Source organism: Periplaneta americana, chromosome 4 (assembly GCF_040183065.1).
Source record: "Periplaneta americana isolate PAMFEO1 chromosome 4, P.americana_PAMFEO1_priV1, whole genome shotgun sequence".
In the NCBI taxonomy this organism is placed as follows: domain Eukaryota; kingdom Metazoa; phylum Arthropoda; class Insecta; order Blattodea; family Blattidae; genus Periplaneta; species Periplaneta americana.
This window is the reverse complement of record NC_091120.1, coordinates 70,085,568-70,110,583: the sequence shown is the minus strand read 5'-3', so window position 1 is coordinate 70,110,583 and position 25,016 is coordinate 70,085,568. Positions and strand designations below refer to the sequence as shown.

At 34.5% G+C, this 25,016-nt stretch overlaps 1 protein-coding gene across 1 annotated transcript; it reads right to left on the bottom strand.

Moving 5' to 3' along the window:
- Positions 1 to 1,239: 1,239 nt before the first annotated feature.
- Positions 1,240 to 23,288, bottom strand: LOC138698922 (uncharacterized). The gene is made up of 4 exons (XM_069825119.1): positions 23,252 to 23,288; positions 21,765 to 22,691; positions 3,724 to 3,846; positions 1,240 to 2,572 (listed from the first exon to the last, which is right to left on the bottom strand). The coding sequence occupies exons 1-4, from the start codon at positions 23,261 to 23,263 to the stop codon at positions 1,856 to 1,858; spliced, it is 1,779 nt and encodes a 592-aa protein (XP_069681220.1). The 5' UTR covers positions 23,264 to 23,288; the 3' UTR covers positions 1,240 to 1,855.
- Between the last annotated feature and the right edge of the window lie 1,728 nt (positions 23,289 to 25,016).

Below are 25,016 nucleotides of genomic sequence, written 5' to 3'. Positions count from 1 at the left end.
ACATCAAAGACATTCTCAGTAAAATGAAGTGCAACAATAAAGAATTTAAAATAACGCCAGAAGACAGAGAGAGAGAGAGAGAGAGAGAGAGAGAGGAAGAGAGAGAGAAAAGTGACTGAAAGTACAAGAAGTTTCGATTGATTAATTGGTTGAATGAATGTAAATGTTATCTGAGATATATAAATCTGTTTTTCTGAAACATTACATGGCAAATATTTTTCATAGTCATAAGCTGAATATTTGATACGTTTCCTATTTATTTTATGTTTTGGTTTTAGCTGAAGGTTCCTTATAAATGGCTCTAATCAACGCTGATATTTATTTACGTGTTATTTTGAAGACATTGCGGTTGAAGTCATTTGGATGCCTGCCTCTCTGAGGCTTATTGTCAGAAACAGTGAAACTGTGAATTGGTGGATCTAATGTTTGTGGAACACAATAGTAAGTTGTCATTATGGTTTCCCATAATATATTAAATTATTGCGTTTGGGTTTTTGAACCAAAATATCATGTTTTTTGCTGTATTTTATACAGCTCTCTTTCTCATGACATTACAATTCAATCTATCAATTACTTGATCTGTTGTTCTGCATAGTAAGCCTACTATTAATTATGTTAAAGCAAGCAATTAAATTATGTTTAACGTTCATCCATTAAAAATGCATGAAGTATACTAAAATACACACGTATGTCGCTATCTTCTTGGCATATACTAAATCAGGGACGGGAAGCTCGTATTGTAAATAGAGCAGGTACCGTGTCTACATACAACAGCAACTAAGATAGCGGGAGAAGCTAAGCTGTTCCTAGTCGCTGTACTAACACAGTCTAGTATATACAGTCGCGAAGCTCAATACGTAGTAAATATGCAAACATTAGATAGTTGCTCACCACTAGGATCGCTAATATCGCAATGCAAAATAGTACCGTCACAGTCTATTGTTTCTAGCACCCTCAAAACTCAAGCTTCGTGACTGTATATAGTAGACTGTGGTACTAAGTTGTATTACAACTACAACCGTTCTCGAAGTATGTATGATTGCAGTTAAGATCAAAATATATAGCCTACTATTAATTATGTTAAAGCAAGCAATTAAATTATGTACCATGCAATATAGGTGACAGGTTTTGAGTGATTTTGTCATCATTTCTGTGTCCTTGATTGGGAATGAGAAATACAAAATAAGTAATAGATATAAAAGAGAAACTCAACAGTTTATTTAGATTGTTTTTCGGAAAATTTCTACCAAATCACAAACAATACAAATTTCTAGACGTGTACAAAACACAACTGTAAAGAACTGACAGGTAAAAAATTCGTGAACCACATTTGGGAATATAAACACAAAATAAACCTGTTTTCGAATACATTTAAGACCAAAGAAATCACTTATCATTTCTGATTGATATGCTGATACATTATTTATCATCACAGTGAACTCAGCACGGAAATGCAAATATAATTCTGAGAATCCACATTCACAAGTGTTTTATAATTGTTATTTGGTTATGAGGATTGTTGACAAATAGAATAAAATCACATACAATACAACATATATTAAAATTTGCATGAAGCGTAATTTTAAATAGTTTGTAGATAAAAAAACTCATTAACTGCGAAATTTAATTATGTATTGAAATATAAATACGGATATAACAAAAAATTCCAAACTAATTTTTATTTCATATTCAATCTTGTAATGGAAAATACGAATACATCTGATATTATAGTATAATGTGATAAATTGTAATTTGTAGAGAGATTGAAGTAGCGTAATTTGAATGTGAGCTTCTTTTGTAAATGTAAATATTGTAATTGTATATAAATTGTGATTTGTCAGAATATATTGCAGACTTAGTGATGACTGCCAAAATCAAAATCTCCATGACCTCCAAATCCGTGACCGTCAAGACCTTCACTGTGACCTCCTTCATGTCCCTTGATAAATACTGGTACTTTCTTCTCCACCACAAATGGCACCTTCACTGGGTAAGGATGAGGTACAGGGACCTTCACAGGGTAGGGTTTAGGGACGTGGACAGGGTGTGGCACAGGTACAGGGACCTTGACAGGGACTTTCACTGGATAGGGAATGGTCTTCTCTACAGGGTACGGTATCTTTTTCTCCAGATATACGGGATAGGGTTTGGGTACAGGTACTGGGTAAGGTTTCTCGACGTGAACAGGTACTGGTACCTTTACAGGGTAGGGAACTTTCTTCTCAACAGGGACTGGATAAGGGTGAGGGATGGGAACTTTGACTTCCTTGGTGATTGTGATGGCCTTCACGTGGGATTCACCGCCTCCAAGATTGCCACCGCCGAAAGAGTGACCTCCACCGAAAGAGATATCTCCTCCATGACCACCGCCATCATGATCTCCCAGGGACAATTCTCCTCCGTGACCTCCCAGAGACAGTCCTCCTTCATGACTACCCAGAGAAAGATCTCCGTGTTCAAAGCCTCCGCCTCCGTAACCAAGGTCATGGAGTCCTCTCTTGTCTGTCTTTTTGTCCTCCTTCTGGTCTTCAGCCAGAACTGAGGACGCCGCCACCAGTAGAAAGATGCAGATCTACAAAAGAATGCCATAGAGTGAGAATTGTATCACTAAATATGGTACTGAATCTCCGATTTTGTTAAATAATATTTACTTTACTTTCATATCTCTTTGTTATGAGTTTGAATAGAAGCGGTGAAGTATATTCTGTGAAGAGTAACGATAATGGAAGACACTGATATCTTTGCTGGAAAACTCCTGTTTCGATTTGCTGTTGTATGTGTTATTTAATATTGTATGTCGTTGGATAAATCACTTACATATTTATAATATGCTTTATGTTATTTTATATTTTACAATTATGTAAATAAGAAATAGTCTATGGTCGGTATTTCTTAAACAAGTTATCACTACCGGTATGATTTTTGTTATAGTCTTCATTTGAAGGGTTCAGAGCCATAGTAGGCGAAGCACCATTTATTAAAAATGGAGAAAGAAAGGGTTAAAGTTAAGTGAATACCATAGTTTAATGAAGATTGACATATTACTTAGTTTTAATGTGTATTCTTTATATTACTTGCTATATGTTTCTATTGAATTATGGTAATAACTTCATTTTAACCCTTGTTTTCTACGGGTTTAGTATATGGCGCTTGGCCCATTATGATTCTGAACACTTCATTTATAAAGAATGTAAACGATAGAAACTGCCAAAATTATATAGAGAGTACATATTGGTCTACTGAACAAGATGTCTGGTGAAATTTAATGATTTCTTATAATTTTATTTATAATTTGTAAAATACCATGTTTTTAAGATTGATACTAGTCTAATTTATTTGTTTATATTTCCACTGAACCTGAATGTCATTGCCAATGACTCTGCGTCCAACATATACCAATAGGCTAACTAGAGAGAGACTACAACAGAGTAAGAAACGACTACTTTGGCGTACATATCGGGCAAAGTAAATAATGGCTGTCTATTCTCTTTTGGCAAAGTAAATAATGGCTGTCTATTCTCTTTTTCAAAAAAGTTAGATTCACAAAACATTATTTCTTTCTGGGAAAACTTGGCAAATACAAGAAAACATTATTTTACTTTTTTCTTCAGTTATTAATGCTCCAACTCCAGTATTTTGAGCACTTTAATACATCATTTACACTCTATATAACGGTGGTATTGACTTAACGAAACAATAGGAAACACAGAACTTTGTACTTACGAGAAGCTTCATGGCGCCGTGTGTACTAGTGGATGAGGCACAGAGATGCTTCTGTCTGCTAGGATGCAGTGAGAGGTTTATATACTGTGATGTACTCTCTTCCTTCTGGCATTCCTGTGCTTTCTAGTCAGAATAATGACAAAGAGATTTCCTTGCAGTAGGAAACGTTATGACCATATGTTAATAGCTGAAATGAGATCATTCACTCGGCAAAATTATGAAATAAAATTAGTATTCTGCATATTTCCTCCTTGATTTGCTTACTTGCAGATAATATTAACTTTGGGCCATATATTCTAACACAGTGATAGTAAAGTAGTATTTAAAGTGTCTGATATAGTGGAAATAGTTTACAATAATATTCGTCTTATGACAGTTCTGTTCAGAAACAATCTCCCATAATCGCCATTTTTAAAGTTGATCCATGGTTCTTATTACTTACTTACTTACTAGCTTCTAAGGAACCCGTAGGTTCATTGCCGCCCCCACATAAGCCCGCCATCCATGGTTCTTATTAATGTTAATTATTATATTTTTACTTTTTATGCATTGTTTAAATGTTGGCTTCCGTAAGGTCTGGACCACTGTATCCAAGAAATACTATGAGACGTAAATTCAAGAAGGTGGTAAACATTTTCAGCAGTATTAGTAATGGTAATAATGTAGTTTCTCATTAAATTAATTTTTCATATTGCGGTTTAACTGCAAACGCGAGAATTTTTTCAAAACATTATTTTTTATTTTTGATGACGGCCAGCAAATGCAGCCTTCGGTGACTCGTAAAGAGTTATTTGAATTAATACTCGAGTGGTGTAACATTTCGAGATTTATTGCCGTCGGTTGTGGTATTGAGCGACCCAAAAAATAATTTCTTGAGGCAGTACTCAAAACGAAACAAATTATTGTTCTTTGGCTATAAAGGAATTTTCTGACAAAGAACTTAAGCTCGCAACTGAAATCCAGTAACCGAGATGCAATGTACTTTAGCTATTGCGTTTCTGATGAGGAAACTTCGCCTCAGCCTTCAACCATTCCCAATGTTTGACCAGAAAGCTGTGTTCTTTCGTCCCGTACAATGGGATTTAAAGCCCAAATGTTGTTTTGTATTTTAGTTACAAAAATTCAGTTCGAGTAAGTGTTGATGTTTTTTAACCTCAGTAAAAAAGTTTAATTTTGAATTCAGTAATTTCGAACGTTATTACAGTATTGACATAGAATAAATTAATTAAACTTTAATGAACCAAAACTACATACTTCTGGTCAGACTTTCCACGTGGAATTAAAAAAAAAACATTTTGCTTAAGCACAACACACAATGATTACCTCGCCCGACTCACAACTGGGTGCGGACCGACAGAATGTTTGTCAATCATCAACTTCCGACAATTATTGACTATTGTTAATCTTTCCGAATACCTTTCTGGGTTGCGAATTTATGAAGTGTAGACATGTGGTTAGTGTTATAGAGTAGAAACACCAGCAAGATTTAGATTCTGGCTCATGTGCACTGTCCATCTCGCTCCATTCTCTATTTAATGTATATCATTTCATGGCCGCTCTCTCGTGTATATTTTAGATCATATCACTCTTTTCTCCCTCATTAATCCTTTGAAGCCACCGGCGTGGCTCAGTCGGTTAAGGCACTTGCCTGCCGGTCTGAAGTTGCGTTCTGGCGCGGGTTCGATCCCCGTTTGGGCTGATTACCTGGTTTGGTTTTTTCCTAGGTTTTCCCCAACCCTAATGTGAATGCAAGGTAATCTATGGCGAATCCTCGGGCTTATCTCGCCATATATCATCTCGCTATCACCAATCTCATCGATGCTAAATAACCTAGTAGTTGATACAGCGTCGTTAAATAACCAACTAAAATTAAAAAAAAAAATCCCTTGATACATTCAGTGACTCATTCAAAGCATTAACCATAGACATAATGGGTAAATGGACTGTGTATATTCTTGAATATTAAATAAAATAGGCTACGCTACATTATTAAAGAAAGTACACACAGTATTACTGTATATTTTATCACTTTAATTGGAGTATAGGCGTTTTATGCAATTATTGATATTTCCTTAAATCTCATATCGTTTTTTTTTACTTTCCCATAATGTTTCCTACATAGTATTAATTTTTTCTAATAAATTACTTGTTACCATAAAGAATTTTATTTCTGGGTGGTTCGTTTTCATGTGTATGTGGATACATATAATTTGTAATCCTTAATAGCTAGATTTAATATTCAGAACTGTTTCATTAAGTAAAGTTATGGACAAAAGTATTAATAACTTGACGATTGAAGTTATATATATATTTTTTTTCATTGTCGTTTTCACTTGATTCAAATTGGTTAACGACGCTATTTCAGCCACACTGTTGTTTAATGTCAGTGTAAATTATGAGACAGAGATGGTATTATGATGAAAAAGTGTTCTGAACGTTCGCCTTAGGATTACCTGACATTCACTTTACAGTTGTAAAAACCTTGTGGAGAACGCAACCAGCTCAAGAGATATTATAACCCACTGACGAACGGCGTTTCATAGCATGAGTTCAACAGAAAACGGTGTGCCTTGAGTTTCTTAACTAAGTTAGTTAATTGTACTTCAGAAACATTGGTTCACATATTTCGCTTCAGCACTTGCTTTTTCTTCAGGTTACTGTGTTCCTTCGAATTATCGTCGTAAAAACGCAGGCCTTAGCGTCACTTCATAAATGAATTTTTCTATATCACAGACTGTACACAAGAACTGCTCTAATCTCTTTACTAATTTAGTCATTTTCATGTTGTGTTAAGAGCGTTACTGTAATTGAGTTCCCCATTTATACTGACATCTTTGATGACACTAAGAATTTACGTTTTGCAAACGTCACTCAGTACGGCAAATAATGTTTTCGTGTTGTTTGTCATAATTCATTGTCATGGTTTCTGTTTGTCACGACACTCGCTGACATGACTTTGACTCTGGGGAACATTTCTGTCTTCATCCATTGAGACGAACAGAGTGGAAAGTACTCCAAATGATACTACTATCTTTGGCTTCCATAAGTTATGCCATAAAATTCCGCATTCCCTTACTTTCTTATAATTAGTTCAAAGACAAGACCTATGTGACTTTAAAGGTTCGATTTCTTTTAATTCCGTTAAAAAACTGACGCTGTATCAACTGATAGGTTACGATGGTAGAATTGACGATAGTGAGACTATATTTTGGCTAGATGAAATGTAGGATTCTCTATGGATTACATGGAATCCACCTGACAGAGGGAGATGATCTCGGAGAAGACCGGACTAGCGATCAACCTAATCGGGATTACAACCTACATCAAAGCGAAGCATTGGATTACCATTGATTACGGTGCTTTCGGATATATAGGAATAGTCTTAGCGGACATTCCCGTCTTTTTAATATCAATTAAATTGGTTATTTTTGTATGTTCTAATGTAACTATATCTATACTAATAATAAATCTGTAGCTGAAAATTTTCTGGTAATTTTCGATTTTCCAAAAATAATTGGTCCTAACATATATAATTAATCACCCTGAAACCGAAAACCGCTTTTTTGAAATTTTTGTTTGTATGTCTGTCTGTCTGTCTGTATGTTTGTTACCTTTTCACGCGATAATGGCTGAACCGATTTCGATGAAAATTGGAATATAAATTAAGTTCGTTCTAACTTAGATTTTAGGCTATATGGAATTCAAAATACATTATTTAAAAGGCGGGTTATAAGGGGGCCTGAATTAAATAAATCGAAATATCTCGCTTAATATTGATTTTTGTGAAAAATGTTACATAACAAGAGTTTCTTTAGAAATAATTTGCGGTAAGTTTTATTCTTGAAAAATTTTGATAGGACTGATATTTAATGAGATAAATGAGTTTTAAAATTAAAATAACTGCCATCTAAGGCCGTGTAATGAATTAAAAAACAAATGACTTCGTCTATAAGGGGCCTTGGACAGCAACACTCGAAAGCTATGAAAGCTAGCCTACAGATAATGTTTCTGTGTTTGTATGAAGTAATATCGGAAGATAAATTAACCGATTTGTATTATTAATTATTAATTCACCATTGGAAAGTGTAGTTTCTCTAGATGGACATAATTCTATAATGTTATTACAGTAACTTCTGAGTGAATCGAGGTCAGGTAAGATTAAAATAGCTTCTTATGCACAGAAAACTTGATAGGCTATTCTGTACATTCGTTTCCTGTATTTCCTAAAATAATTTTATGACCAAATGAGTGGTCTCTGGATCAAAATGATCACATTTTAATTATGCAAATACAATTTAAATTAAGTAACATAATAAACGATTTATCCTTATATCAAACACGAATGTTCCCTGGATCAAATGTCCTATTTTAATTATGTAATTACTTTATATTTATTTCTAACGGGTGCAGCGGAGCGCACGGGTACGGCTAGTTGGAAATAAAATAGTCTAGTAGCCCCTGTAAGCTATAGGCCTACGTCTATTTGTAAGGGTTAATTATTCCTTCAAATATAAACGCTTATATTTGAAGCAATAATTAACCCTTAAATTCACAAAGTATCCTATAGGATACAACAGGTTAATAGGCTGTATACCTATGCTAAGATTTTAATAGAACAATAAAAAAATGGTACTTACTTACTTACTTACTTACTTACTTACTTACTGGCTTTTAAGGAACCCGGAGGTTCATTGCCGCCCTCACATAAGCCCGCCATTGGTCCCTATCCTGAGCAAGATTAATCCATTCTCTATCATCATATCCCACCTCCCTCAAATCCATTTTAATATCATCTTCCCATCTACGTCTCGGCCTCCCTAAAAGTCCTTTTCCCTCCGGCCTCCCAATTAACACTCTATATGTATTTGAGAAAAATTCATTTTAACCAAAATTTCATAATAATATAATACTAGTGGCTTGTGCAGCAAATGCTGCAAACTAAGTTCATTAGACGTTCAAATAAACAATTTTTCAGATTTATTTTCAATGAAGAAGACCAGACATTCTGAAAGTTATTTGCTACCATAATAATGAAAGATACTATCTCTCGAGCCAATACTGAAGAGAAACGCGCATATAAATACGAGTATCTACACCACATCGCCATTAAGTATATGAAAAAGGCCCAACCCACTTGATTAATAACTATAAAAATATTTGATTTTTAATAATATTATCTTACGTAGGTTTTATAGCTTTCAGTAACATATACTATATATACTATATAGCCGCCACTCAGTAAACTATAGAAGTCAAAATCTAATTTAAGTTATTCTCTGCATCTACTTACATAACCCCAAAAGTTTCACTTTCATATCATCAATATAGCGTTAATATGTATAATTAATGAAAAATAGTCACATCATGGCATTAACTACAATAATATTCATTTTTAATGGTGATAATGTTATCAAACCACCTCAAGTTTTGTAGTTTTTAATGTCCAATACACAGCTGTACCCAGAAAATTACACACCACAGAATCGAACCTGTAAATTATTTTTAGTAAGTTAAGTTTTTAATAACCAATTTAATTTGAGCTCTAAATATGTCAGCATTCTTGCAGATCATGACCTTCGTGTAATATTGTTTACTGTAGTGTGTTTTTTGTTTTATTCTGAAATGCAACACGGCCGACTTGATGTTACCTTCGAAGGAGAAGCGAAGCGAGCATCAAGTGGACCGTGAATGCAATTAGCTAGTTCTCAAAACTGACGACAGATGGGTTTGGAAAATAGGAAAATTATGTTGAAAAATTCACATTTCACTAAAAACTACTATTTTTCCGAAAAACTTTGAGTTCCAAGCTTCAAAATGAGGGGTCGTCTATTGAAATATGTTTAGCCGTTTTCCCGTAATTTCCATTACCAGTTCAAATTATATATATATAGATTGTACAACATATTATAAAATAAGGACATTGCGATGGTTGTTTTCTTTACAGTCCAAAACGGTTTAATAAACTAGTGTGAGAAATGAAGTTTTGCCAATTTAAGGGTTCCATTGCTTTATATAGGCCTAACATAGAAAATAAGTAAATAACTTATTTTATCAAATAGCTTGATTTTATTTATGTTTAATAATTGGAGCCGGAACGAACCAATAAAGTTTAATCCCTGGAAGAAGAAGAAGAAGAAGAAGAAGAAGAAGATGATGATGATGATGATATTCGTTAAGATGTACTCAAAACCAATAATGTTTTCTGAACTCCGAACGCTCAATATATAGTGTAGAAAGCCATCTCTTTCGGCTTCATGACGTCGTCACATTATTTCATAAGCAACAACATTTCGTTCTTCGGAAGTAAGTTGTTTTGATACCCACATGGTCAGGGTGACCATATTTCTGAAGGTCAAAAACGGACATCTGTTCTTAAACATTTGAAGGGCTTAGTGGAAGAAGGGGGTATCCCTCAAAAGTATGTTTTTGAGATATTTAGCATTTTGTTAGATTCTCTGTAACTTAAGGAAAATAATAAGAATCACAAAGTCTTTTGGGTAATGTGTTAGATAGGTATTGCACTAACTTTCTGCAAATGTAGAGCATAATATCTTGATTATTATTATTATTATTATTATTATTATTATTATTATTATTATTATTATTATTATTATTATTATTATAGGAAAATTTCACTTACGATAAACTATTTTTTACAACAAAGAAAGAAACAAACTTTGAAAGATATTAATCAAAAGATACTTAAATATGTTTCATTTGTTTGTTTGTTTGTTTGTTGAGTCAACTGTCTGAAGACAGGTCTGAACCTCATTAGTGATACCAACAAGGCACCACTTATGAGGCAACTAGATCAGGAGGTAATGGGTTATGATCATTGTTCTCTATTTCACATCCATTATCTGATTTCAAATTTAAATAAAAGTTGTGATGAATTGGAGGTATGAACTTTAATATGGACGATATGTCAGGACGCTAAGCAGCTTTGATGGGCATTCCATTGGGGTTCTTTGGTTCCATAACTGTGCCTGCTATACAGGGTGTTAAAAATATCCAATATTTTAGGAGGTGCTAGTATGCATCAAAAGAAGTAAATAATGTCTAATAAATATGGGTCCTACAATACATAGCCTACGTTCAGAGATCTGAACACTTCTTCGTAGGAGGTGCTTAATCTGACATCCATTCATGACAATGCATTCCTCTGCCCTTTGACGTAAGGAATCACACACTCTTGAAATTGACCTGGTTCCCTCATGTGTCCCCATAACCAAAAGTCCAGGGGATTTAGGTTTGGGGAACGAGCAGGCCAAAGTGTGGGGCTTCCCCGACCATTGCAGTGGTCCTGAAATGTCAATGTCAGGTGTTCACACACATTTCGGAGAAAATGTGCTGGTGCGCCATCGTGTATGAACCACATCTGTGTCCCCATAACCAAAAGTCTAGGGGATTTAGGTTTGGGGAACGGGCAGGCCAAGGTGTGGGGCTTCCCCGACCATTGCAGTGGTCCTGAAATGTCAACATCAGGTGTTCACGCACATTGCGGAGAAAATGTGTTGATGCGCCATCATGTGTAAACCACATCTGTGTCCCCATAACCAAACGTCTAGGGGATTTAGGTTTGGGGAACGAGCAGGCCAAAGTGTGGGGCTTCCCCGTCCATTGCAGTGGTCCTGAAATGTCAACGTCAGGTGTTCACGCACATTGTGGAGAAAATGTGTTGGTGCGCCATCGTGTATGAACCACATCTGTAGTCCTGCTGACATGACACATTCTCCAGCAAGGCTGGCAATAAGTTAATAAGAAAGTCCTAAAAGTCTCTGTGGTAGCACGTATGGCCCTATTAATCTTTCACAAAGAACGCCTGCCCATACGTTGATTGTAAATCGGTGCTGATGCCTCGTTTCTTCAACTGCATGGGGATTTTCATCAGCCCACACATTCTGATTGCAAAAATGCACAACAGCATCTCTGCTGAACCCCGCTCATATCCGCAACCAGACTTTTGTTTTCAGTATTCCTTGCGACATATCATTATTCCGTGCCAAAGGTGTCAACTACGGTATGATTTTCTGGTAGTCTGCTGTATTGTAGGACAGAGAAATGCATTGCCATGAATGGACGTCACATTGAGCACATATTATGAACAAGTGATCAGATCTCAGAACGTATGTTTTGTAGGACCCATGTTTAGACATTATTTTCTTATTTTGATGCATACTATCACCTCCTAAAATATTAGACACTTTTTAACACCCTGTATTTGGTGGCTTTTCTTTCCCTGTTGTATGTTAGTGAATACTTTAGCAGACATTACTTTGTTTGTGCGTGTAATATATTCTTGTCCATTGTTTCGCGCCTTCTTTCTGCTGTTGTCTTTCCATTTTTTGGATTTATTTTCCTCTTTTTGCTCTTATTTGTCTTATTTTCACTATTTCGTCACTTACAAAAACATTAGTACGGTCAACATCCGCCATGCTGCTTGGAAACTTATTGTATCAAAGCAGTTCTCCCATTGGTCAACTAGGTAAACAGCTTGCCATTCAGAACCAAGGTTTCAAAGAACTGTGGGATACCTCCTTATTCCATTCAGAATTCTGATACAACTTACAAAGCCCTTTCATATGTTCATATTTATTTTAAAATGGGGCTTTCCCTTACTTAAATAGCACACTAAACTAACAGTAGATGGACTCAGCTTTCATAATATGGATTTAGTTCATTTTTTACCAAAATGTGGGATACCCCCTTATTCCACTAACCCCTTCATTTATTTATTAAGGCCATGGCCAACTGAAAATAGTCGAATTTTGACAAGTTATATATATTTTTATTTTCGCTCTGAAAAATGTACGAATTCATAAAAATTTTATCTCAATGCCTTAATTATAAGTATAGCCTACTATTCTACAATTGGTAGAAGTTCTGTTAATGTACGACTTATGTGTAACCAAACCTTTTAATTTAATTATTTAAAAAGGGAATTGTCTACATCTTCAACAAGTATTCATTTTATTTCTTAGTGGTTAAAATTAGATTGATGAAACGTGGCATACTTATTCATTAATATCTCTGTTGTGGAATGGAGCATTTGATTGGCTGTATTCAGCATAGTTTTATTGTTAGAGTATTATACGTAAAGCATTATAATTTTTTATTAGTGTTTGAACATTGAAGGAATTATACTTCTTTTTACAAATGAAAAAATTAAAGTAGGGCATTACTAATGATGCATTGCATTTAGGAAATGATGAAATTAAAAGAAATAATAATTCTTCTAGATGTAGGATTTTCACTAAGAAAATAAAGAAACAAAATAAGTTTATTTTTTTTTTAATGAGTTTATGAGAAAAGACTGAAATGTAGCTACAATGTGTGATTATGATATATATTTTTATTTAATTTCTTCCTGTAACCACTACAGGTTGCCATCGACAAAGAGTACCATGATACAATAGAGTAAATGCCTTGAGGCTTAGTGATACATTGTTGTTAGAGTGAAAAACAACAATTTGAATTATATTGAGTTAGAGTGAAAAATAACAATTTGAATTATATTGAAACACATGATATTAAACGAAGTAATGTCAAGGAGATGCGAATTAGTCATGGTTCATATGTATGATGCCTGAAAATAGCTATTGAGCCTTTGAGTGCTGCAATTGTTAGATCTCTTAAAATATTTTTAGGCAGGCCAAAAGATTTACAGAAGTCGACTAGGAACCGGGATATAGTCCTACGGGCTCCTATCATTAGTCCCGTAATGACGATGGATTCCAGATGGTATTTATCCTGATAAAAACTGATGGAAGATTCATATATATTCCTTTTTTCCTCGAGTACTTCTTCTGGCTGGTGTTCGTGCGATTCGAATCTCACAGTAGGTCTGTGATGTAACCTTCAAGAGAGGGAGGTTTAAATGAAATTATGTCGATTCTTCGATTACTGCCCTCACTGGATATGCCGTGTACTTCTTCATATACCGAATAACCTTTGTTCCTTAAGGCAGTTGCTATTATAGATCTTACTGTATGATGCCGCGTATTAACGAATAACCTTTGTTCCTTAAGGCAGTTGCTATTATAGATCTTACTGTATGATGCCGCGTATTTCGTAGAAGTTCACCGTGTGGACAGGCCCCCAGGACATGGGCAAGGGTTTCAACCTCCCTGTCGCAACGTCGACAGAGATTACTGCCCGAAGACCTGCCAGGTACACTACGCACAGCTGATACGTTAGCATTCATCTTGATCGCTTCCCTCCACTCACTACAGGAAAGACCCTTGTGATTCCGGATCCACTTATTGGCCGGGGTATATTGTTGGTATAAGAGCACGCCTTGGCCTTTATGTCTTTTCTGGCTCCAGTTCTCAAACACTTTTTCTCATAATACTTGCCATACCTTTCGCGTATCTACAGTGCCGTATTTATTTAAAATATTTGCTGATTCGGTGATATTGAGTTCTGTGAGACTGGATGTAATTTCTTGGGATAATTGCCTTGTAGCATGTAGGAAGGAATTATTGGAATAATTCGGTCAACTCTCTAGCTAAAAAATTGTGGGTTTTAGAAGTTCCAGTAGCTAATCGTCTTAACGTGATGCAGTAACAACAGCGTAAAACATTGATTTTTATTTTTTAATATTGAAATTTCAAACACAAACTACTAAAAATTAAAAGTTAGTTATGAATTACATCATATTTAAATAATTAAGTTACTTTTCAGCCGTCTTCATTCTTATGTTATTATTACTTATTAGACCTACATGAAATGTTTCACTTAATAACTCCATTAAACTTTCATAAAATTATAAATAATGAGTATATACATTTTTAGTTTTGCTCCAGAAGTACTTTTCAGAACTGGCAATCTTTTAATTTTGTTCTATTTAACAATATGGATCTGGGTATAGGATAATTTGACAGACTTTTCAGTCTCATAGAAAATAGTTTTTCATAATAGAAAATAGTTTTTCAACAGCTGCTTAAATGCCCGGTAAACACGAAGTAACTTTTACAATTTTTGATAGGAGATAAAAAGGAATATTTTTGTTGTTCATTTTTGTGAAGATAATAACCCAACCCTTAGAAGTTGGGACAATGTTTTCAAAATATTTTCGAATAGCCCACTAACTTTAACTATTACTAAATCGCTTGCAAAATTATCACGCTATTAACGCAGAATTATAGAATGATACAGCTATAGGAAGAGATAGCAAAGTACCGGTATTTTAAAAATAGTGAGTGCGTGCGTGCGTGCGTGCGTGGAGGAGATTGGAACCAATAGGAGTAAGAAGAAAATGGAAGTAGCTTAGAAGTTAAGAACAACTCATTGCTTCGCTCTTCCCAATGAGTTTACATACGTACATACATTGCCATATGCCATAAGATGTTGTAAATGCTTAATTCTTTAACTTGCAAAACAAAATTTCGAAAACGGGAACAAAATGGAAAACTGACGGAACGGGCGGGACAACGTAAAAAAACGGGAATGTCCTAGAGAAAACGGGACGAATGGTCAACCTGCATATAGCCGAGATTTTGTGGTACTGGAGCATGTCTTGAATAATGTGGCGTGCCTAGCCATGACTGATGCTCAATTATCTAGCCACGTCTTCTATTGTTACCTATCGGAGCGAGCTGCGTCAGTCACAGTTGACCTCCAATTTTTAAAACTCGTCTCTGAACGCAAGTTTGGCCATTCCGATGTCGCTAGAGCTTAATTTAATTTAACTTAATTTGTAAATTATACACTTTCTGACAGCAATAATTCTTTATTATTTCCTTTAGTTAATGCTACCATGTTTGCTATTATATTATACTACCTGTACCCGTGCGCTCCGCTGCACTTATTACAAATAAATATAAAGTAATTACATAATTCAAATAGAACATTGGGTCCAGGGAACATTCGTGTTTGATGGAAGAATAAATTGTTTAATATGCTTCTTAATTTAAATTCTATTTACATAATTAAAATGCTATCATTTTGGTCCAGAGACCACTCATTTGGTGCAAAGATAATTCGTTTAACATTTTTCTAAATTAGTCTTGAATGCATCCTTTAAAATCACTCCAAATTAATAGAGTTGATTGTGTACGAAGATCATTTTTATGTTAACCTTACTGTACATTTTTTTTTTGTTAAGTTCATTTTATTCACGCCTTAACATCTGTGATCATGTCACGTGTTTAGAATGTGTGGGTATGTCAGCAGACCGTTTTTACTCTTGTTGAGCTCCTGTTTCTATTGTGTGTTGTAGATGGTTTGTGTTCATGTAACTGATTATAGACTTTGATTAATATTTTTGGTATTGGTAATTGAGGCGGTGATGAATAATGGCATGTATCTTTCCAATCCGGCATTTGCCTTTATGACTAAGGGAAATCATGAAAAACCCCAGTCAGATTGATCGGCCACGGGGTTTGAACCCGGGACCTCCGAATGCGTGTCTCAAATGCTACCGCCTGAGCCAAGTCGCTCGGTTGTATATCATTGTTTATGCAAATAAAGAATGAGGTACCCTACATAAATATTATTTTAAGAAACATAGGAAACGAATATGGATAAATTATGAGCGCAGGAACGCCATTTCATGACACCTTTTAAAATAACTCAGCTCTAGTGATCTCTATGGTAAAATGAGTGTATAAAATTAGAGTATTTTTATGTGGACCAAATAAAGTTGCAATAATCAAGTTATACAATATTTCGACAGAATATCAAGTTTTCTGTGCGTACAGATTTCTTTTCATCTTACCTCAGTCCTCATTTATAGCATTATATTCATCTAGAGAAACTACAAATTTCAAATAGTGAAGGTTGATTAGCTTCTGAGATTACTTCATACAAACACACAAAATATTCTCTGTATATTAATAATGATAAACTTCAAGGCCGCCTTAAATAGAAGGAGTCATTTGTTTTGATTTCATTGTAGCCATCGTCGTCGATACTGCAATAACTCCTATGTCACATATCGATTTTTAGATTTTTGCTCTATTAAATAACTTAAATAGTGATGCAGCAAATAATACAATCTACTATATATAACTTAATTATATTTCTTTCTTTCGAAAATGTAAGAATTCACGATCTCCTATGCACTACTGCCATAGAATGAATAAATTTGTTTTTCTTCCTACTAAAAAATTTAATATTTTGCATATAGAAGTTTCGGAACAACGACACTATAATCTGACGCGGCGGTGGAAATGTATTGTTATTTTAAAACTTTTGTATATCCTTAAATATGAGTCCTATCAAAATTTTGCCCAGGATAAAACTTATCGGAAATCATTTTGAAAGAAACTTTTATGTAAAAATTTTCACAAAAATCAATAATAAGCTAGATATTTCGATTTATTTAATTCAGGCTCCCTTATAACTCCCCTTTTAAATAAAGTATTTTGAATGCCATATAGCCTAAAATCTAAGTTACAACGAACGTAATTTATATTCCAATTTTCATCGAAATCCGGTCAGCCATTATCGCGTGAAAAGGTAACAAACATCCAGACAGACAGACAGACATAGGCCTACAAACAAACAAAAATTTCAAAAAAGCGATTTTCGGTTTCAGGATGATTAATTATACATGTTAACACCAATTATTTTTAGAAAAGCGAAAAGTACCAGAAAAATTTCGCTTACAGATTTATTATTAGTATAGATAATATATTATATTGCATAACTAGTTCAGTATTGTTATCGCTCTAATTATATTTTCTGTCATAGATTTTGTAGAGTGCTAGTCTCGCAGTGCTAACACGTTTATGTGGTGAAAAGGTTGTTGGACAGACCATTTAAATTTTGTAGCAATTCCACTTATAGTTGTCATGATCCATTACTATAATAATGATAATAATAATAATAATAATAATAATAATAATAATAATATTATTATTATTATTATTATTATTATTATTATTATTTACCGAACTAGGTTATATCTTTCGTACCGTCCTGATGTAAGTATTTAGGATCAGAGTTAGAACCCTGAACCTCCAGGATATACTAACCGATAACTTTTCTAATTTTTTGTAAACGAATATACGCTGTCTGTACTTATCACTTAATGATCGTTGTCCGTTTAGATTACTGAACATTAGGCTACTTGCCTCGCAAAGTGATTACTCTTCTCATTTATAATTTTACGTACTTTTATGTTTGATTCAGCCAATTTCCTGCCATACTGAATTTAGTCATAGGTTATTCACATTATAAGATCTCTTAACCAATTAGTCTATGATTCAGATTCCTTTCAGTTATAAGCCCTTTTTTCTACGATGGTTTTGTAAAAATATAGCCTATATATTTCTTTTCCTTCCTTTCCCCTTTTTGTTCTCTTTATCAGCTGATGAATTTATTATCATAGCCTTTTTATTGTGAATTTTATTTAATTTGCTTTTTTTTTCTTTTTTATTATTATTTTATTACATTCCATTTTGTTATATTCTTCCTTACATTTTCCATATTAACCATTTGTACTAAATGATTTGCTTTTACTATATTGCAATGTATTTTACGTTCTTTTTTCTATTATGGTATTATTTTCATGTTGTTTAGTGTCGATTTTATTATGCTATTATTATTATTTTTGTGTAATATGTTAGTATTCTGTTCTTTAACTTTTTGTTAAATTTAAACTACTTCTATACTTTGTGACCTGGTTGAGTGTAAGAGGAGGTCCTATGGCCTTAACTCTGCCAGTATAAGTAAATTATTATTATTATTATTATTATTATTATTATTATTATTATTATTATTATTATTATTATTATTATGTTTTCGTCGCTTAAGAAATTTTTATACATTTCTTCACGTTATTAATTTCCTCTTTTCCCAAAATATAACTCAAGAATTTAATTTTCATAACCACAACATACTATTGAAGACGCGTACTTTCAACGTTCATGTGCCCCTAGCCGTAATTGAAGAAGAAACTCCGCCAATATCCTGTTGCCCGTTGAACAGAGAGGTGGTGTCTTTTACAAAATGACATGGGGTAAAGGTTAGTAATAATGTGATAGTTCTTTTTGAGAATTTATTACAATTTTACTGAGCGAGAGAAGGAACGGTTTTGTGCAGGAACTTGTCCACGAACATTCCCTTAATACGTTGACGCAAGAAAACCGATCTTCCTCTCGCTCAGTACAATTGTAATAAACTCTCAAAAAGAACTATCACAATATTACTTGTATCACAGTAATACCAACATTTACTCTAATTGCTGCTTCCTACCAGTAACGCAAAAAATGAATCAGTATAATATAGAGCATATTAATATTGCATTGAGTGACAGGATTAGAGAATGAATATGTTCGGCCATATTAACTAAATTACAATTTCACATTATAAAGAACAAAAGAGAAAATGTTGTAATAATAGTTCAAAATATTAAATATTTACTATTCACTTCTTCAGTGAAAGGTGTTTTGCACTCTTCAGATAAAAATTACATTATCTACTCGCTACCTTAAATTTCATCATTGTAGACGAAAGCTTCAACTCTCACAATACTTGAAGTATTTACCAGATGTTGTACAGATTATAAAAGTAATGAGTCAGACCACGAACAATTTTAACAAAATAAGAGTTTTATCATGTGATGAAGTGAAAGTAGCATATCTTTATTAATATAACGGGAAAGAAAATTTCTGGTTACTCATTCGTGTCTTCCAGTTGTTGAGGTACGGAACTAGTGGCAGTAGTAGTGTTTTATTTAACGATGCTTTCATTTGCACAGATTATTCATCGTACGAATTAAACATATGGGCGGGAAATGCTCTAAAAATTTTTCCTGAATTCTTGTATCAGGAATAGACTTATTTTAGGTGTTTTAAATCTAAGAGATGGGACATACAGAGGATATTAGATTTTATCAGAGTTTGAAATCCATCGACCTCGACATGATTTGAGCCTGATAACGTCGAATCTAGCGGCCAGCATGGTAACATGGTTACAGAATTCTCTGTTGAAGTGAAACAAAGTGTACTACGGACAAAGTGTTTTGGATCAGTGGAGGGAGAGGATCGAGGTAACATTTAGGTCTTATCTTCACCTGACTATTACACTTTTACTACGTCACACTACTTTTGACCAATAAAACTGTACGAAAGGACGTCTTATCGCACAATTTTATCGCGTCCCTAGCATTTGTTTAATTTTATCGCGTCCCTAGCATTTGTTTATTTTTATCACTACCCTAGCATTTGTTTCTTTGTTTGCCAACATTTCAAACTGCACTGGTCTGGACGTCAAAAAAAAAGAAAATTACAAACCACTCCAGTCGATGCACAGCATTTTCAAATATGAATCGCATTGGCATTCAGGAACAAGAATTAATAAAAATCACTGGTCATATATGAAGAGCACCATTCGGAAATCCTGAATAAGTTGAGGGATACAGCATGTACATCAACGAGCTCACTTCTTTTACGTACACGTCCAATATAACATCAACTGAATCACCAACCACTAAAACATTCAAATTTGAAAATTGTACTTTCAATTATTGTTTCTTTTAAAATTATTCATGTTTATTTTTTATTTCACCATCGTTAATTAAAACGTTTCTTGTTTATTTCATCATCCCTCATTAAAACTTTTCTAACACTTGTTTATATTATTTAGGTTATGTTTGTTACAGCTTCTGCTATATGATATTATGGATAGTCACTTATCAGAGATTGTTTAATACTAAGATTTATTGAAAATCATCTGTCAAGTGACGTTGATTATTGGGATCCGGATGATTGAAGTGGAATGCAAATGTTTTAATAAAAATGAAACTGAATCAACAAAGCCTTCTTGACTAGTAACAGTCCACAGAGTTCAATGATGATTCCATATTTGGCACAACTGATACCGGTAACAAGAAAATATAATCATAAAACACTACTGCGATCTAGCGTAATGTTGAGATGGTACAATAATACATTTGAAGACAGTTGTATTTTCGTAAGCCAATTAATATTTTATTATATTGGAGTACTTTGTTACTTGTAATCTTTATATACTTTCTTCTAATCGTGTAATAGTCAATTAAATCCCACTGGAGTTTTGATTTTCTCTAGATAAATCAAAACCTCTACTGAAATTACTGTTGATAAACATGTCGCATATCCGTTCGAACGAATTGTAATAAAAAACAAATCAGATCAGCCAGTGTTACAAGCTTTAGTTAGTTTCTTAAGCTATCCCAATGAAATCATTGTAGCATACGAATATTAGCAGTATTATTATTAATGAAGTATTATTATATTAGTGTTATCGGTGGTAATATTATGGAATAGAGCAGGCCTGCAGAACTGTAGCTCATGAGAGCGACTGCTTTCCACCCCTCTTTTACCCCACCCACCTTTTCTACCTGTGCGGTCACGGCGTTCTATTTGCGCTCTGCTGCATCAACATTCATTGTCGGGGCGGAAGTCGATCATCCCCAAATAGAAGTGGAGTGAGGCTGACGTCATAGTTGCCCTACCTTGCGAGTTCTGCAGGCCTGGAATAGAGCAATATTTATGCGGCAGCCATGGGAAACACCTAATATATCTGCTCTTTTGTAGCACGAAAACGGTGACTTCGCCGACAGGAAGACCAGTGCGTAAACAAGCAGCACATAATATTATATCGTTTTTAAAGTTTAAAAATACTTCAAAGAAGGAAAAAGTATGTGTGATTAAAAGTATTTTCACATGTACTGAAGATTTAGTGCAATTTCATTTTTACTAGAAGTAGAGAAGAATATTAGGAATAATGATCATCGTAAACATAAACGCTTTTCCATACATAATATCTTTAAAAGGGGAAAGCGGAAGGAGAATATTGAACTTTATACAGAGGACTAACGGATCAATGGACGATAATAATTTCTCAATTTATTGTTGACAAATTATAAATATCGGCACTATAGTGAGGGTGTTAGAAATCAGAGAACACATACTGAGAAACATTTAACATTTTATTTATTTGTGTGGTTTACACTCTTCATAATCTTATGTACATAACTTTTTAAGTACAAAGATTAATTATGAGCAATTAATGAGATAAACGTGATGCGTAATGGATCTTCTGTCTTAATGGTGACCACCAAAGTCAGATCCTCCGTGACCTCCAAATCCGTGAAATTCTTGTCCTCCACTGAGGCCTCCGTCATGTCCCTTGATAAATACTGGTACTTTTTTCTCCACCACCACTGGCACCTTCACGGGGTATGGGTGGGGAACAGGGACCTTTACTGGATAGGGTTTAGGGACATGAACAGTGTGTGGTACAGGGACAGGAACCTTAACAGGTACGTTTACTGGATAAGGAACTATTTTCTCAACAGGGTAAGATACTTTCTTCTCAACATACACTGGGTAGAGTTTGGGAACTGGAACGGGGTATGGTTTTTCGACGTGTACAGGCACAGGAACCTTTACATGAACAGGAACGTCCTTCTCAACGTGGACGGCGTAAGGGTGGGGGATGGGGATTTTGACTTCCTTGGTGATGGTGATGGACTTCACGTGAGATTCACTGCCACCACCACTGCCGAATGAGTGAGCTCCGAAAGAGATATCTCCTCCATGATTTCCTCCTAGGGACAGACCTCCATCATGACCTCCAAATGAGGAAACTCCTCCGTGACTGGCCAGAGACACACTTCCTCCATGACCTCCCAGAGACACACTTCCTCCGTGACCTCCCAAAGACACACTTCCTCCGTAACCTCCCAGAGACAGACCTCCGTGACCTCCCAGAGACAGACCTCCGTGACCTCCCAGAGACACACTTCCTCCGTGACCTCCCAGAGACACACTTCCTCCGTGACCTCCCAGAGACACACTTCCTTCGTGACCTCCCAGAGACACACTTCCTCCGTGATCTCCCAGAGACAGACTTCCGTGGCTGAAGTCTGCTCCGCCGTAACCCAGATCGTAGAGTCCTCTCTTGTCTGTCCTTTTGTCCTTCTTCTGGTCTTTAGCCAGAACTAAGGACGTCGCCAAGAGCAAGAAAGTGCAGATCTGGAAATAAGCGCGATACAGTGAAGAGTATGACTTTTTAAAAGTCAATTGCTGTTTTCTTCCCTCCTTATGGGTTTGGGTGAAGCAAAAATATGTAGACAGTACAACAGAGTTATTCCAATTATTTGCACTGAATTATTTTTAATTTTACATTACTGTTCAGATTGAATTTTACTCCGTTACAATCATTTCTGTCCTTGCTTCATGACAATTTTTTTTCTTTCGAAATAAATTATAGTAAGTTTCTCATGTCGAAGCAAAAATATGTAGACAGTACAACAGAGTTATTCCAATTATTTGCACAGAATTATTGTTAATTTTACATTACTGTTCAGATTGAATTTTACTCCGTTACAATCATTTCTGTCCTTGCTTCATGACAATTTTTTTTCTTTCGAAATAAATTATAGTAAGTTTCTCATATTTAAATATTATTGTTATCATTATTATTATTATTACTATTATTATTGCAATATATATATATATATATAAATTTTAGTATATGGTTATTAAAAAAAACGAGGCAAGATATTGTACATTTGAAAAATTTAAATACTCACTGGAAGCTTCATGTTGCCGTGTATACTAGTCGAAGGGGCACACAGATGCTTCTGTCTGTTGGGATGCAGTGAACGTCTTATATACTGTGGTGTACACTCTTCTAGCTGACATTCCTGTGCTTTCTAGTCGGGATAAACACAAGAGTATTTCTCGAAGCGGAACAGCCAACGGCCGATTTTGATCTAATTTCCTGATCATTGTCTCAACCATAAATATCATAGGAACAGCATTCTAAAACAAAGATAGGTGGTTTTTATTTTCATGGTGTGAGTCTTAGAATTGGTATGACAGGGTTAAGTAGGCCTACGTAAGTTTGTTACTGCCATGAACATTATAAAAATGCTAGTTCAAGTGCTCGAAAAGTATCCTCTTAACATTGAATTTTCCTGGAAAAACTTCACATGATCTGCATAATATTAGTGATGCCCATCTTTCTAATGTGAGATGTAATGGATTTATTAAGTTAATTCCAATATAAATATTTGTTTATGTGATTTCTGTCTTTCGTATACGTTCCTAGTTGTTCTACCTTAGACAATCACTGTTTTAGACACGAATTTCAGTATATAGTCTAATATATTCTTAAATATACTTAGACATACTCCAAATTATTTTCATTTCACAAAGCAATATAAATTATTTCACAGAGATGTATTGTAAATTCTGTATTTCGAGATTCCATTGTCACTACCAAACCACCATATCCTGAGATTCAGTCTCTCTCTCTCTCTCTCTCTCTCTCTCTCTCTCTCTCTCGTTCTTAAAATACAGGGACATCACATTATTTTTACCAACATTTTTAACATTAACCTGGCTATACTCGGAAACACTGTTGCCCCCTTCCATTACAGGAGTTTGATGTTACTAGTGCAATATATAAACAAATCATTTTACTAAGTATAGGAGGAGAGAAAAGTAGTGTATCCATTTATGTTGTAGGGAAATACGATATTACGATTTTCAGTTTGATTATCACTTTTACGGAATTTATCAAAATACGGTAGAGTAGTAACATTTTTTTTTCTAAAAACTCAACTTTTCAGGCGGCTATGTTCGTTATGTAATGTCTACTTTATTTAGCATATTAATTATTGATGTTAACATACAATATAGAGAGTGCATTTAAATTGAGGGGGTCATAAGTAAAGGGCTGTAAGTGCACTTAAGTTACTTTTGAGAAAATGGGGATTAAATATTTAAGCTTTCGTAAAACCGGTGACATTTTTATTTAAATTTTAATGTGTGATGCGATTAAAATATCCCTTTGCCACTAAAATTTTAGATACTTTAGCTTACACTGGATGCACTTAACTCATGTTATTACAAATGTCACTAGCATTCCTTTGCTTCTAGCCACTTCAATTCAAAATAAGCTAATATGAATTTTTAAACAAGTTGCTGAAAATGGTTGCCGTTCATTACAATGCAGGCTTCAATTCTTTACGCATATTATTAAAAACATTTTGAATCATATCCTCTGAAATTGAATTTATCGTTTCTTCAATATATTTTTTTAGTACGATATTATTAATATAGGTTCTTTCTTCTATAGAAAACGAAACCATATTTCTGAAACACACTATACACTGCAGTGTTTACTTCACTGCTTGAAAACTTCGAACGCAACAGCGGCCGTAAGTTTGTGTGTCTGACGGGAGCAAGGACATTAGTGAAGGGGTGGGACTGAAGTACATTCAGAAATGCAGGTACAATAAAAATGCAAGTAAAAATAAAATGATGTCCCTGTATATAGTCCATTCGCTG

Bases quoted from the DNA above. Each gene is read 5' to 3' on its own strand.
- LOC138698922 (XM_069825119.1), bottom strand. The intron at 3,847-21,764 runs CATTAAGACAGA...TATTCTGACTAG, and splicing joins GATCTGACTTTGGTGGTCAC to AAAGCACAGGAATGCCAGAA. The intron at 2,573-3,723 runs GTAAGTACAAAG...ATTCTTTTGTAG, and splicing joins ACGGCGCCATGAAGCTTCTC to ATCTGCATCTTTCTACTGGT.